The 16,557-nt window shown below is 35.8% G+C and overlaps 1 protein-coding gene across 1 annotated transcript in view; it reads left to right on the top strand.

Moving 5' to 3' along the window:
- Nucleotides 1-15,028, top strand: part of NALF1 (NALCN channel auxiliary factor 1) — a 755,018-nt gene extending 739,990 nt beyond the window's left edge. The window contains exon 3 of the mRNA XM_043993065.1: nucleotides 13,290-15,028. Coding sequence (XP_043849000.1) covers nucleotides 13,290-13,579 — 290 coding nt within the window. The 3' untranslated portion in view covers nucleotides 13,580-15,028. The remainder of the gene's footprint in view (nucleotides 1-13,289) is intronic.
- Nucleotides 15,029-16,557: the final 1,529 nt, after the last annotated feature.

The raw sequence follows: 16,557 nt of genomic DNA, 5'->3' as shown, positions 1-16,557 counted from the left end.
TGGGGTATCACTAAATCTATGATTGATCTAGAATATTTTACATTTTTATTACATATTTGAAGATTAACAATTCAAAAATGAATGACTCCAATTATTTATCTTCTTTTATTTCTGGAGAGAATGTTATATAGTTGGAAATATATATATGTGTGTGTACATATTTACATATATGTATGTGTGGGTATCCTGAGTATGTCATAGTACTTCAGTTTTGAGGTAATTTATTCATTTTGTAGTCAGCTTAAGTAGTATTTCTTTTGTGTATTCTTTCAGTTTTCATTAACAATAAACAGAAAGACCTTTATGAGTTTACTTTATTATCTGTTGCTTTATTGAATTTAGTGATTTTTTTTTGTAATAATTGAATCTTTGGGGTTCTTTAAGTAAAATAAAATATTGTCTGCATATGAGGTGATTTTGTCTCTTCTCTGTCAATACTTATTCTCTCATTTTTTTTCTTTTCTTACTGGTAAAGTTAGCAATTTTAGAACTATATCAAATAATAGAGACAATGGGCATCCTTGATTTTCCTTTTTTCTTTATGGGGAATATCCTAATGTTACTCTATTACAAATAATGAAAACTATTTTACAGATATTATTTATCATTGAAGAAATATCCATTTATTCCTCTGCTTTTTAAATTTTGTTTTTGTTGTTTTTACAAAAATAAAATAAAGCTTGTATTTTTTGGAAAGTTTTTATATATCTACTAATATCACAAGATGTTCATTGTTTTTGTTATTTATAATAAGATCTAACATATTTATAGTTTTCCTAATATTCAAGCATCCCTTTAATCCTGGCATAAATGCAATATGGTCATAGTGAAGTTTTAAAAATATATTGCCATTGGCTCCTTTTTAATATCTTATCCAATATTTTGCATGAATATTCATTATGTCTCATAGTTTTAAGTATTAGGAACATATGTCTACTAGAAGGAATTTAATGAGGTATTTTTTTTCTTTTTTTGCAAACAATACACTATTAGGATTAAGTATTCTTTAAATATTTGTTATAAAGTTCTCTTGTGAATCCCACTGAGCCTGGACTTTTTTTTTCCCTTGAGAATTCTTTTATAAGTTGTCCAGGTTCAAGACTATGGGTTTAGATTATCTATTTCATTTTATGTCATCCTGGTCATTTTCTATTTTTATTTCATTTGTTTTTAGTTGTCATCATATAATTGTGTATAATCATTTCTGATAATTTCCTTTAACTTCATTTAATAGAAATTCATTTCATTATTTTATTTTTGTAATTTAGTTTTTCTTCAAATTCTTTTATTTTTAGCCTTATTGATCTCTTCATCAGTGTTAAGAGAGTTTTCAGTGGTTAAGTTATTAATTTTTTATTTTTCCAGTTTGTATACAATTTATTGATCTTTTCTTTTCCTTTTGTTTATGTGGTTAAATAGTTTTCCCCATTATGCTGCATATAACAAAATAATACAATAAAATTTTTTCAGGCTTTTAGGCTAATTTTAGGCTTAAAATCTTTATTCAAATTTTCCTTATTGATTTCAATTTCCATTACATTATTATTTATGAGTATTGGGCTTAATATTTCTTCCTTAGATACATGGATCATATCTATTTTTTCAAAATATTCTTTGTTTTAACTTTTTATTATTTTGCTTGATTTGTTTAGGTATAAAAGGGGCATGTTTAAGTCTTTTGAAATTACAATTTTTCTTTCTAGTTCTTCCAGTAGTTTGATTAACTTTTCCATATATTATCTATCCTCATCCTTTTTTTCTTTTAAAAAATCAATTGTTTTTATAGCATTGATAGTATAAATCTTACACATTTTTATATTATCTGCAAATCATTGGTCCTCTGCATCCTATGTTATATGCTCATCACTATGGTATTGGGCTTTGCAGATACATGTGAATGGATTTCCTTCTAATGTTCTATTGTAATATTATATTACATTACTATACTACAATTTGTTTGGGCATTCCCCAATTACATCTACTTTGTTTCCAGTTATTTGCTACCACAAGAAGTGTTGTTATAAATATTTGGAGGGATATATGGTGTATTTCCTTTATTCATTGACTTTGTTGATGTGTATACCTAGCAATAGAATCTCTCTTTCAAAGTATATGGACATTTTAGTCATTCTTTTTCTAATAATTCCAAATACACGGCACAGACATTTCTATTGTTTAGGTTAGAATATCACAATACCCTTCAGAGAGGTTGCCACTCACCCCATCTGCTTCTGACAATGACTGGATAACCTCTTTCCTGGTGACAACTGTTGTTCCATATCATCATTTATAAACACTACTATTTCTCAGAAGTCATGACTCTCCCTCCCTCAGAGATTCCTCATCTCCCTAACGATGACCTTTTACTTATTTTTCTTCTCAATAGCACATATGCAATTTTTTTCCTTCTTTTTTTTTTGTTTGTTTTTTTGTGTGTGGGGGGGGCAATGGGGGTTAAGTGACTTGCCCACGGTCACACAGCTAGTAAGTTTTAAGTGTCTGAAGCTGGATTTGAACTCGGGTACTCCTGAATCCAGGGCCAGCGCTTTAACCACTGCGCCATCTAGCTGCCCCCGCACATATGCAATTTAATTCAACAATAATTCATGATGTGCTAGAGTCAATGTAGTCTATCAGATGACCTGAGGTTTCCTGAGGTCTTTACCTCATACCTTGCAAATTGGCAAGGCTAACAAAAGTGGGAATAATCAATTAAGGAGCGGTCGTGGGATCTATGATCTCTGACCCTAAATATGATACAAAGTAGAACATAATTGGGAAGGGATATTCCAGTAGAGTACTATATCATGTTCATAATAACTATGCTATAAAGAAGGGTAATAAAATTCAAAGGATAGGTCCAGGCAAGGTGTTATGAGAAATGGGGGACTAGAATCTCTTTCAAGTGTGAACTGTTTCCAAGAGGAGTTCTGGACTGGCATAGACTCAAGATCAATCTTGAATGTTCATAAAGTTAATACTCTACTTGCTTCCTCTTTTTTTCAACCAGATAGTCCACCTTGGAATCTCTGAATTTAGTGCATTGTTAGAGTATTCAATTAGTTCATCTCTAGCAACCAAAGCTACGAACAAATAATTATTAAGGTAGACCACATTAATTACAAAGCAAATGAAGACATTTGTGGAACTCAAAGATATGTCCAATAGCAAAGAGCAAAGCTATCAAGAACAATGAGAAGTCTCTGTAGCATTGGTAGAGTTGAAAACCCTGGTGAAGGCAGTCTCCACACCTCTCTAGGAGTAGTGTTTTTTTTAAAATCAAAACTCTCTTTCTCAGGCATCTGTATGCCCAGGCTAAAGCGCATTTAAAGTTCTAGCAGCATTTTTGACCCCTTGGTCACAATATCCAGAAACCACTGCTGCTGTGATTATTTTTAAAGAAATAAAATTATTCTATAGAAGCCCAATACATGCATGCCTTGTTTCCACCAATCTCTGTTCTCCCACAACCCAGTACTTACTCCTTGGGCCAATGACAATAGAAGAAAGTAAGTCTTATTCTAATTCTCTCCTCCTCTACATCCATTTCAAGGATTAAATAAATGCAAACAAAACATGAACAAAGGCATGGAGACAAGAGAGTACTGGGTAAGGTCATGAAATTGGAGTGGATTTCACTTGGCATAGAACCAGGAATATATGAAAGGGAGTCATATGACACAAGTATAGGTATGTGAGTTGCAACCAAATGTTTGAGGTCTTGAAAACCAAGGTTAGCAGTTTAAACTTTATTTGGCGAGAACTGGAAAGCCACTGAAGATTTCTGAGTAGGGCAGGAACATGATCATAGTGATAGATTAAGATTATTTATATAGTATCATGAATAGTAAGTTAGAGAACATACAACCTATTTTCCAAAATGTAAGTCAAAAAATATAAAAATTAATTTCCACTGCCCAATTGTAGAAGCCTGGTATAAGGAATTCATTGGAGTTTTAGTACAAGTCAATAGAGAAGGTTTTGTAAGAAATCTTTGCTTTATTTTCTTATAGGGAATTCTCTATAACCTTTAAAAATGTATACTTAACAATATAGGGGAAACGGTCATGTGAAATGTGGGGTTTAGTTCTATGAGTATTAAGTTTCTGTTTAAATTGTATTCTTTTTGACTGCAAGCAATCTTTGCCCTTCCAGTAAAATTCTAGTTGACTTCAGTTACCATTCATTGACTATGAGAATTCTCTGCTTAGTCTCAGAATGTTTTTGAAAACCTAATTTATACTTCTGCATGATGTACAAGGGAAAAGCAACTCAACTTATTGACTACTTAAACAAAGAAATTCTCTGCTGAGTCTTTTAAACATAGGCCTGTGTTTTTAATTTCATTTAGGATCATTTACAGTTTTTTAAAAGCAATTTTCATCCCCCTACAGCAAGTACATTGTGCACTAAAATGTACAGCCTCCCCCCTTGGCTTTATAGAATAGTGAACCCCACCATGTACATTTCTTGTGTGCTCATGTTACTTTATTCTCAGAAATATTCACATTTTCATTTCCCTGTATGATATAAGGGCCTGTATTTATGTGCCTTTAATATAATTTGATCAAAAAGTGGTCTTATATATGTTCAATAGTGTTTGAATATGCCACCAACTAATTCATAGATTCATATACTTAGAGCAAAAAGGGACATTATACAATCCAACCCCAGTCTTTTACAGATGAGGAAACTGAGGCCTTAAGAAGTCATGTCCAAGGTCACATAGGCAAGAGCCAGGAAATCAACATGGGTCCTTTGATACCATTGCATGATGCTGCCTCTCTCATTTACTGTAATATTGTTAATAGCAATTTACTTTACAGTAATATTTTGCCCATCTCCAATTCTAATGCCCATGACACAGAAATAATCAATCCTTAGGTAGATATTTATAAAAATTGTGTGTGTGTGTGTGTGTAAGACTTTATTGCATGTTTTTTTTTATTGAATCAATGAGGAGATATATGTTTTATGTTTTTATGGATGTTCAAAAGCATTCAGAAAGGTTTTTTTTCATGAAATTCTCTAGTCTATCCACAAAAGGAAGTTAACTTTTTATTTATTTGCCCAGCATACATTGTTGTTGGTCTTTCATTCTCAAAGAGCACCAATGACATCAGGAGGGTGATGTCATGATTTGCAGTGAATTGGATTTAAGTGAGGTGGGGCTGTACAAAGTCCTCAGACTCTCTCCTCCAGAGCCATCTGAATCCAGGGGCAAGACATAGGTCAGGATAACTCAGCCCCTGCTGAGCATGTGTGTGATCATGCTAGAAAAGCACTATACAATATAAAATTAATTTATTTAATTTTATTTGTTTTATTATTAGTGTAATTTGGGGTAACTAGTGATATGTATTTTTAATGTTGCCTCTATATCAGCACTATTTCAATGGAACCAAACATAGAAGTCATATCCTGGAAGTTTAAGCATATATCTTAAAAGCTATTTTCTCTAATACATGATAGCAAACACATGCAGAGCAATAAGTTTTTGTGATAGCTTGGGTGGCAAGATTGATAGAAATGAAGCCATAGAAATGGCTCTGGCCCTAACTAGCACTTCCCCTCTACCTATGTTTCCCATGTGGTTTCATAATTGTTTATTTATGCCATTTTGAAGATGTTTTCCAGACCAATCTCATGATTGGCTATTAATGAGTCACATTCTGATTCTGTCTTATCTTTAGCAAATTCTCTAACTCCACCTAACAAAAACACAAGGGGGAAAAAGGGGGATAAACGTTTGGAAACACTTACCTAATGTTGGCAAAATGTGCCTTTCTGTGATAATGATGAATACTCTTCAAATGACATAATTTTTCTTCTAATACCCCTATCCAATTAAGAGAAAACTTTTAGTTATCTCTACTTATCTGATACTTATGACAAATCTTAAATCATTTTCTGCTGATTAATAAAATGTGGTTTGCCTTTAAAAAACACATATTGACTATCCACACCAATGGTTTTCATAGATCAATCAAAGCACTGAAGGATTTGTGGGATGGGGGAGAGTACTTAGGTCTATGGAAAATAGGAGGTAGTTGTATTGAAGGACCAGTTCTAAAATGATATATTATTATAACCCAATTTAAAACCAAACCTGATTTATTTAGACCAAGATCTATCAGCTATATATGATAGAAAATGATATATTTTAATAATATGCAAGCTGAATGAATAAGTCAGGCACAGAACAAGAAATGGTTTCAATAAACTAGTTATTAGGATTTATATGGTATAACTAGAGATCAAGAGAACATATCACAACAAAAACAAAGCAAAACAGAATGCAGGAAAATAACATTGAACAAAAGCTAGTCCACAATAGGTTGCCTTTAAAGGATATGAAAAATAGTTCTTCAGTCAACAAGCATTTATTAAGTGCTTACTGTCATGTTTTCAAGGAGCTCACAGTCTAATGTTAGGCAGGATAGACAACAAACAACCAACCATGTATAAACAAGAACTATTTAGAATAAATTGAAGATCGTTCTGAGTGATGGCTTTAGCCTTAAGGGAGATCAGGAAAGCCTTCTTGTAGAAAGTTGGATTTTAGCTGAGATGTAAAAAGTCAGGGAAACCAGGAAGTGAAGATGAGGAGGAAGAGAAATCCAGGCATGGGATAGAGCCAGTGAATATGCATGGAGTTAGGAGATGGTATATCTTGTTTGAGGAACAGTGAAGAGACCAGTATCACTGAATCACAGGACACATGAAGGGGAGGGAAGACTGATGTGTAAGAATAATAGAAAAGTAGGAAGGAGTCAGGCTATGAAAGGTTTTGAATATCAGAATGTTTTACATTTTTTCCTGAAGGTGAGAGGGAGCCATTGGACTTTATTGATTACAAGGTGGGGAGGAGCAGTGGTGATATGGTCAGACCTGTGCCTTTAGAAACATAAATTTGATAGATGGACTGGAGGAGGGAGACCAATCAGCACCCTATTGTAATAGTCTAGTTGTGAAGAAATGAGAGTCTGCACCAGTGTGGTGACAATGTCAAAGGACAAAAGGAGGCACATAAAAAAAAATGTTATGAACGTAAAATTGACAAGACTTGGCAACAGATTGGATGGGGGGCAGGGTAGCTAGTGAGTTAAAACTAAGTTTCAAGTCTGAATGCCTAAGAGGATATTAGTGCCCTATATAGTAATAGGAAAGTTTGAAAAGGGGAGCGTTTGGGAGGAAACATAATAAGTTCAATATCAGACATAAAGATGGCTGAAAAAAATATTACATTTGACAAATATGACACCATTGTTAACTTTGGAGACAAGCAGTCTCCACTGAAAGTTTGTGTTTAGAAAAGAGTAGGAGGAGAGCCAGTACCAGTACCAGTACTGGTTATAAGTCACTTGCCAGACTGACATAGGGCTTGACACCAGGGGCTGCATTCAACAGATCTGCTGAGTGAAATGAACTTCACACCCAAGAGCAGTCTGAACAAAAGAAATATGAAGTCTTGATAGCTCCCATTAGCGAACTGAAGAGCCACACTGTGGCCTGTGGCTCTTCAAGGCGCTGAACCATGGTCATCTGCGACTGGCGGAAGCCTACTACTAGGAGGAGAGGAAGTGGAAATGCCAAGTATTGAACACTTTCTCAAGGATTTTAGCAATAAAAGAGAGGAGAGATATAGTATGATAGTAACAATGACAGGATCAAGTAAAGTTATTATTGTTTTTTCAGGATAAGAAAGATGGACAAAAAAAAAGAAGAAAGATATGGACATTTTTTTTTGGAAATTAGGAATGATAGGTACAATCCAATGGTGTAGGTAGAAGGTTTCTCTTTAGCTAAGAGAAGTTCCTAGACTCTTATCCCAAAAATATCAAAGAAAGAGGAAAAGAACCCATATGTACAAAATTATTTAGAACAGTTTCTTTTTGTAATAGCAAAAAACTAGAAACTACCATAAATTGGGGAATGATTGAATAAATTACAATATATGAATGTGATAAGATACTACTGTAATATAAGATGATTTCAGAGAAACCTTGGAAGACCTATATGAAATGATACAGAGTGAAGTGAGCCGGGAGAACAATGTATCTAATGACAGATTTTGAACACCTTAGGAACAATGAAATTGAACAAGCTGGAGAAGACCCTGTGAGTGAGGAAGGAAGCAGAAGAGGTCTTATATTTAGGCAGGACTGTGCTGGATAATATCCAAGATGGAAACCAAGAAATGAATGGTACTGGTGCTAGAGGCATAGCCCCAAGGAAGTCAAGAGGCCCTTGGTAGGAGATGGCTCCACGCTGGAGATGTCCCTACTATGTTGGGTTGGACTAAATGGTTAATGGAGTCCCTACCAACTCTTGAGTTTGAAAATTATGTAAAATGGTGAAAGGTAAAGGGAATCTCTAATTCAAGGTTGTAAGGGGAAAGTGAAAAGAATTCATATAAATAGGTAATCAATGTCTATTGCATAGCCATAAAAACAATAGCATTTATTAAAAATCCCCTTTGTGCAAAATACTGAGAACTAAGAGACAATAATTAAACGGTGATTTACCTTAGTGCATTTACATACTGCAGAGGAATACAACATGTACACAGATGAGTAAATAAAAAGATTATTAAATATAAAGTGATTTCATATGGTGTCAAAGCACTCTGGACATGAAGCCAAAAACCTAACCTCCTTTTGCCATCCAAAAAGGTCAGATAACCTGTAATAGAGTTCTTTCCAAAGCTCTCTTTGGCTGAGTCTTCCAAGCCAGGGACAACAAAATCCAATCTTGTCCTAGCTAGGATAACTTTTATCATCATCTATCCAACTTATCTAGATTGGATTTTCAAATCTGTTTCAACTGGATATCCTTAAAAAAAAACAAGGCCTTACCTTTTCCCCCTTAACTATGAACACCCTGCTTCCTCTTAAATAAGGAACAACCCAAAGAGAGGGGAGTCCAAGATATGAGTGGAGAAGTGAAACTTCCCAAACCAGAGATCTGATATCAGTGGGGGGAAAATCCCCTGCTGATACTGAGCCCTGCTTCAGAAGCCTCTGGCCAGTCTGAATCACTTTCTCTTATCATTTCCCACTGTTACCACCATTTGTCAACAATTAATCACAATTTAAGAACTGCTAGACCATGAGGATATGTTGGCCTCCTTATCTACAAGGACCCAGCTGCACAAGTCAAGTGCAGACTGGTTGTCACCTGTCTTAATTCCTAAAGACACACAGGGAGTTCAGTTTGGGGTACAAACAACAAATTATGTCCCCTCAAGAAGGGGTTACTTTGTCCTTCAGGACTTCCTGCATGCTCTGGGTCAAGTGTTTCTAGCAAATATGGCAACTCAAAAAGACAAGTTCATGAGAACTCTTTTTTGTGGGGCAATGAGGATTAAGTGACTTGCCCAGGGTCACACAGCTAATAAGTGTCAAGTGTCTCAGGCCAGATTTGAACTCAGGTCCTCCTGAATCCAGGGCCGGTGCTTTATCCACTACAGCGCCTAGTTGCCCAGAGAATTCTTAACAGTCTTTAACAATGGGCAGAGAAGGGGCAGCTAGGTGGTGCAGTGGATAGAGCACCGGCCTTGGAGTAAGGAGGACCTGAGTTCAAATCTGACCTCAGACACTTAACACTTACTAGCTGTGTGACTCTGGGCAAGTCACTTAACCTCAATTGCCTCACTAAAAAAAAAAAAAAAAAGAAAAAAAAAGAAGAAGAACAATGGGCAGAGAGAATAAATTAATGATCGTGCAGAGGTGAGGGAAAAGGAGAAAGGCCTCAAGTGAGAAATGATGCCTGGGCTGAGCCTTAAAGGAAGTCATGTTGGCAAAAGTGAAGAGGAATGTTCCAAATATGGACAGGTTATGTAAAGGCATAGGGGTGAGAAATGATATGTGCTCTGTAGGGAACAGCAAGTTGGTCAGTTTGATTGGAAAGAAGACTGCATGAAGGAGAGTAACATGTCTGGAAAGGTAATCTGGAGCTGAATTGCTTGGGCTTTAAAGGTCAGATAGACAAGTCTCTATTTTATCTTTTTTTTTTTTTTTTTTTTTTGTGAGGCAATTGGGGTTAAGTGACTTGCCCAGGGTCACACAGCTAGTAACTGTTAAGTGTCTGAGACCGGATTTGAACTCAGGTCCTCCTGAATTCAGGGCCGGTGCTCTATCCACTGCACCACCTAGCTGCCCCTCTATTTTATCTTAACAACAATACAGAGCCAGGAGAGAATTCTGAGCAGGAGGAAGGATGTAGTCACACCCATGCTTTAGGAATATCAGTTTGACCCCTCTGTGGAATGTGGATAAGGGATGAGAGAGTCCAGAAGCAGGGGACCCAGTCACGAACCTTTTGCAGTAGACTATACTAGAGGACATTAATGCCTGAACTAGGGTTGTGGCATAGGATAGAGAAGAGATCAGGACAAAGAAACATTTTTCAAGACACTTCCTACCATTAAAAAGAAATCTGGGGCGGCTAGGTGGCGCAGTGGATAAAGCACCGGCCCTGGATTCAGGAGTTCCTGAGTTCAAATCCGGCCTCAGACACTTGACACTTACTAGCTGTATGACTCTGGGCAAGTCACTTAACCCCATTGCCCCGTAAAACAAAACAAAACAAAACAAACAAAAAAAAAGAAATCCACAGGGGCAGCTAGGTGGCACAGTGGATAAAGCACCAGCCCTGGATTCAGGAGGACCTGAGTTCAAATCCATCCTCAGACACTTGACACTTACTAGCTGTGTGACCCTGGGCAAGTCACTTAACCTCCATTGCCCCACCAAAAAAAAAAAAAAGAAATCCACAAACACACAACATCAATACAGGTAAAATTATAATTATATTGACAAACATCTTTATTTCATTTTACCCATGACTATGTAATCATATACAAAGCTGAATAACAGATTTTCCTTTGGTTTATAAATGCTGTACTAACTAGTTCCATTTGGATGGGTTATCAACAGAGAGCCAAAGTTGAGGTCTTTTAATGAGACCATAATTTCTTATTTGAAAGATCTATAATTTCACAATTGCTGTACAGTTCTCAAGATCTCTCCAGAATTTAAAAGAAAAAGAAAACAATACAAAACAAAAGAAGAAAAAAGTAGTGGGGAAAGAGACCATTCTTTAATTGACTCTCATCTTTATTGACCAGCACAAAGAGGTGACTCTAGCCCTCAATAGCCAATCTTTTCATCAGAAATTAATGTACAACAGCTTAGGCCCATCATTTCATCCTAAATAGATAAGAAACAATCAAAGTCCCAAACAAGGCTCACCACTTCATTAGCTCAACCTATTGATCTGGGACTCCTCTGATTAGCTCCTTCTATAAAAGAAATTCCATAGTAGTTTAGACAGAGAAGTGTGTGTCCTCTGTATTGATCAGAAAGGCTTCATTTAGGAAGTGAGATCTAATTTGTGCCTTGAAGGATAAGTATGATTTTTATAAGTGGAGATAATTTGGAGTTTATTTCTAGTAGAATGAATGGAAGAACAGAAGTGTGAAGACAGGTAGATAACTATATGTTTTCAAGTAATAGAGAATATGCCAATTTGGCTGAGTTCATGAAGGAAAAAAGTGGGAGATAAAGTGGGACAGTTTAGTTTGAGATAGATTGAGTAGCCTTGAATACCAGGTTTAAGATTTCGGGAATTATTCAATTGTGTATGGAGAGTCATAGAAGGTTAGGGATTTTGGAGAGGGGGGATGGGAATTGTTCTAGGATGATTAATCTAGTTCATTCTGTCATGCAGAATGGAGAAAAGGAAAAGACTGGAAACAGGCAAACAGTGCTATACACACATATAAAGACATGCACATGGGGCAGCTAGGTGGTGCAGTGGATAGAGCACCAGCCCTGTAGTCAGGAGTACCTGAGTTCAAATCTGGCTTCAGACACTTAACACTTACTAGCTGTGTGACCCTGGGCAAGTCACTTAACCCCCATTGCCCCACCAAAAAAAAAAAAAAACAAAACCCCAAACATCTGCTTGCTTCTGTCTATGTAATCACAATGAATGGGCACATACTATGGGTATGACTCTGCCACTGTTGTACAAATATGAGCAAATCCAAAGGGACATGATGGGGGTCCCTTTTAGCTAAACAAACAACAAATTATGTGTGTAGGTGTGAACTTGAAATTACCTATACCAATGAAATTTTTAAAAATCTAGTCTTTAGACTTATAAGTGACAAATTATATTCACATTTCATTTTAGAATTTACATGGAACACTTACGTAATTATATTTGCATGCACACAATATCTCTAAACATCACATTAACTAGTTCATTTGGTTACAGATGTATGCTTTTCAGTGCCAATACTTCAACCAGTGTTCATTAAATAGCTACTCCATACAAAGCATTATATTAGATGCTGTGAGAAGTGGCATGAGGAATTAGACACATTACTCAAGAAGTTTGTGAAGTGGTTGAGCACATTACCTGTAGAACAATGACTTAAATGCTACTTTATTCACTTTCTTTCATAAGAGACATTTTGAACAGTTATGATTGGGTGGCATATGATCTCTGGAAATGATCTCAAATCACAAAATTTGCTTTAACAAATTTAACCACATCTGTCTGCACGATCCACATAAAGTCACTCATCATACCCTTGAACTTTCCTGGATTGTGATTATAGTCCATGTCATCTGTAGAACAAGGAAATACTTGTTTGAGGTGATTGGGGATGGTAAAGGCTGATTTCCATATGAAGAGACTTTTCCACTATCTAGTGAGATAGTTAGATATATATGATTCATCTGGTGATTTTTACCATGTGATAAATCACCGATGTTTTCCTAATTAATTTCCCTATCAAAGGATGAGGAAAGAAATAGTGGAAGGAGCCGTGAGTTACTAATGGGAAGGTACAAGTATCATCTCAAAGTGGCAACACATAGAGTATTGGACATGGCAACAGAAAGATTTCAGATCCCCATTTCACACACTTGCTAGCTGTATCTCTTGGCAAGTGAGTAAACCAATCTGAGCTTCCATCTTTTCCTCTGTGAAATAAGGATAATAATACCTGAAAGGGTCGTGATGTTTAAATGGGATGTTGATATAAGGTGTTATATTAACTATTGGGTTTTTTCCTTGAAAACTGAATGTAATTATTTTATGCCTAATGAGCACTTGAAAATGATATGTGAGAATGAAGGATCACATCTCCACTTTTTATAGCATAGAGGCAGAGGAATCATGAGGTATCAGCCCCATTTTGCTACTGCATCTTCCTTCCCCCCAACTTGTCATTCATTCTGTGTTCTCTTTTTTTTTTTTTTTTTATTCTATAGGGTTGTATGAAAACTTTCCAGCCAATGCAGAACCAGAATGCTGTGATGTCAGATGGGGACTATTGTCAGATAACGAATCCAAAGGGACTACAAATATAAATGAATCGTGTCACAGGACATCGCTCACAGTTTCCTCAGCATCAAGACTGTGCAACAGCAGACTCAAACTGTGTGTGCTGGTATTGATTCTCTTGCATACAGTACTGACAGTCTCAGCAGCACAGAACACAACAGGACTGGGCTTTGGCAGCATTACCACATTGGACGACAATTCAACTAACGAGGAATAAATGAAAGGATATGTCATGATAGACACTCAGCAGGCCCACATGAAATGAATAACTGCAGTAAAATGTAACAGAAACTGGGTGCTTTTACCCTTAAATCACTTATTGCAAGGCCTTTGGGGTAAAATTTAAAAGATGGGCCAGAATCCAACCAACAAGGACACAAACACAGCTTTTTATTGACTAAAAGGCTGTATGGTGATTTAAATTTCTCACACCATTTTATACACTGTGTTTTAATGTTTGAGGTTTGTTTTTCTTTTTGGTTTGTTTGTTTTTCCTTTTTGTTGGTTTGTTTGTTTTTTGCACTTGTTAATACAGGATCTTATTTTTTGGGATGGTTTCTCAAAGCTAAACTAAGTCTTTTCACTGTCTATATATTTCTAGTCATTGTGTGTGTTCATCTGATAGTTCTGTCTTTTATGTCCTGTCAGTTTCTATTAGAGGAATGGTTGCTATGACTTCATGGCATAGCAAAAAAAACAAAAAAACAAAAAAACAAAAAAACCACAAAAACAAAAAAAACAAAAACAAAACAAAAACAAAACAAAAAAACAAAAAAAAAACAAAAAAAGAAAAAAAAAGAAAAACCTAACTGTCCCTTCTGCCCATGGAAACCATCTCCTTCCCTAAGCCCTTCCCTTTCCAGTTTCCTTCCCCTTCCCCTTCCCCTTAAGCAAACAACATCTGCTTGCTTCTGTCTGTGTAATCACAATGAATGGGCACACTCTATCAGTGTGACTCTGCCACTGTTGCACAAACCAGCTGACTGAGCAAACCCAAAGGGGCATGATGGGGGTCCCTTTTAGCTGAACAAACAAGTGCTCTCCATATAAGGTGGAATCGGACAGTTAATTTTTACATAAAATGAAACAAAACAAAGCAAAAAAAGCAAAAACAAAAACACTATAACAAACTGTGTTGCTCCAGTTCCCATTTCAAAGAAGTCCAGTCCTTTCTCACTGGTCAGTTGAACAGGAGCAGCCTTTTTTAGAATACAGTACGTGAAACCAGTTAAGCTCAGCAAGTGGACTAGTTGGGAGGCCTTCCTTTTGGAAGTATGAGGTTGGCATTCATTGTGAATTACGTTTTTGGTTCTGCAACAGTTATCTAACCAGCAAATATCCGTAATGTTTGGAAGAAGGCAAAGAAAAAGAAAAAGATGTTGGCATCACTTTTTTCCCCTTCTTGACAAAGAAAGTAGAAACACTTAAGCACCTGTTGTGCAAAGGATAAGTGTGATTTTGAATCCATTGTTTTCTGACATGTTGTTAAGAGCAACTTCAGTTAAGGGTGCACAGCAATGCATTAGCACAGATGAACAACCTGTTTGTTTTTTAAAATAAATAAGTCAGCTGTTTTCATTAGTGTGCAATAAACAGCTATCCTATCTAGCTATCAGTAGACCTGGGAAAAGATTAATCTGATTGCCATTTTCATCGCTTTTTTTTTTTTGTGGGAACATTTCACCCGCTGAGTGTGTAAAAATTTGCTTTTTAAAAAGGCTTTTTAGAGTTTACAGTAGAATCAATGGAAGGAAATGTTATTAAGGGCTGTTTTTAAAAATAATAAAAATTTAAAAACAACAAAAAAACTTTACATTCCTTCCTATTCTCTAACTACACTTGGGAAAGTGCACTTCAGAGATGTTTTCTGTGTAGCTGGGAAATGAAGGAAAAATATTAACAAAAATAATTGTTCTCTTAACAAAGTTTAGTTACCAACTTTCTAGCTATGAAATACTCCTTGGTAACCATTTTCATTCTGACAGCATTTAATCCCTCCAACAGAATAATTATCCTGCCACATAGCTACATATAGTAATGCATATTTTGTTTCAGAAAATAAAATAGATTTCTGTTCCAATCTGTTCAAAACTGACAAAAGAAAAAAGCTACTCCTTAATAAAGTGATAGAATTGTTCATATGTCAAAGTGCAAATATTTTACAAGACTCTTTGTTTTGATAGTGTTTTAACAAAAGTGAGAATCCTACAATGATCTGTGCAAATAGAAAAAAAAATGCACCTGAAGATGGGAAGAAGAAAAAAACAACATCTAATTCTTGTTTTGTTCCCATCTCTTCCCCCATGTGAACAAACAAAACTGTATTTTCATCCTAGGAAACGTGGTGCTTTTTTCTCTGGGTTGCTGAAGATGGGGAAGGGTGTATTGGGGATGCGACACCTCTATTAATTGCTCTGAACTGTTGCAAGTGTGGTACATTTGTAGAAATAAAAATTTTAAAAGCCTTAACTAGTGGTAGGATGTAGATTTCCATGAGGGAGGGGATAGCCATTGAAAAGTTGTGGAGCAATAACTAGGCAGTGCTACAGGAATGCAGGGTAGCTTGAGTCACTACTGAGAAAGCGCTTACCAGGTACGCTCTTGTTCAACTGACCTCCTAATTATAGTAATTATCTTGTGTGTATGGTCAGTAAACAGTTTGTTATAACCTTTATCTACCTCTGCTGCTGCAAAGACCATTCAACAAACCATTTTTTTTGTTGTTGTTCACAATGGATCATTTCCATCTTTTCAGCAAACAATCTACCAATACAATAGTAGCAAGTCCGTTTTATCTCAATTTTACTGGCATATCCAGAAGTTATTCTCTCTAAGCACTGGACAAAGTGACCAAAAAAAAAAAAAAGAGAAAAAAAAATGAGCTATATTCATAGAGTGGTACCTTTTCCCTTCCTTTGTATTTTTTTTTTAAATGATTGGTTGATAAAGGCTTTCTTTAAACAAAGAAGTGGGACAGGCTTCTTCCAGTGTCTGATGTGTTTGATGATATGGGAAAAAGACAACTGATGAAAAAAAAATAGCCACTGTGTTGCATGAATAGAAGTACAGTCCAAATACATAATTACAAAAATAGATTGAAATAAGGGAGGCAGTGTAGTATAGTGGAGAAAGCCCTGGTTTTGGAGTCAAGAGATATGAGCTCAAATCTGGGCCCTGTAGTTACTACCTGTGTGA

Source organism: Dromiciops gliroides, chromosome 3 (genome assembly GCF_019393635.1).
Source record: "Dromiciops gliroides isolate mDroGli1 chromosome 3, mDroGli1.pri, whole genome shotgun sequence".
Taxonomy (NCBI): Eukaryota; Metazoa; Chordata; class Mammalia; order Microbiotheria; family Microbiotheriidae; genus Dromiciops; species Dromiciops gliroides.
This window is presented reverse-complemented; position numbering and strand designations above follow the sequence as displayed.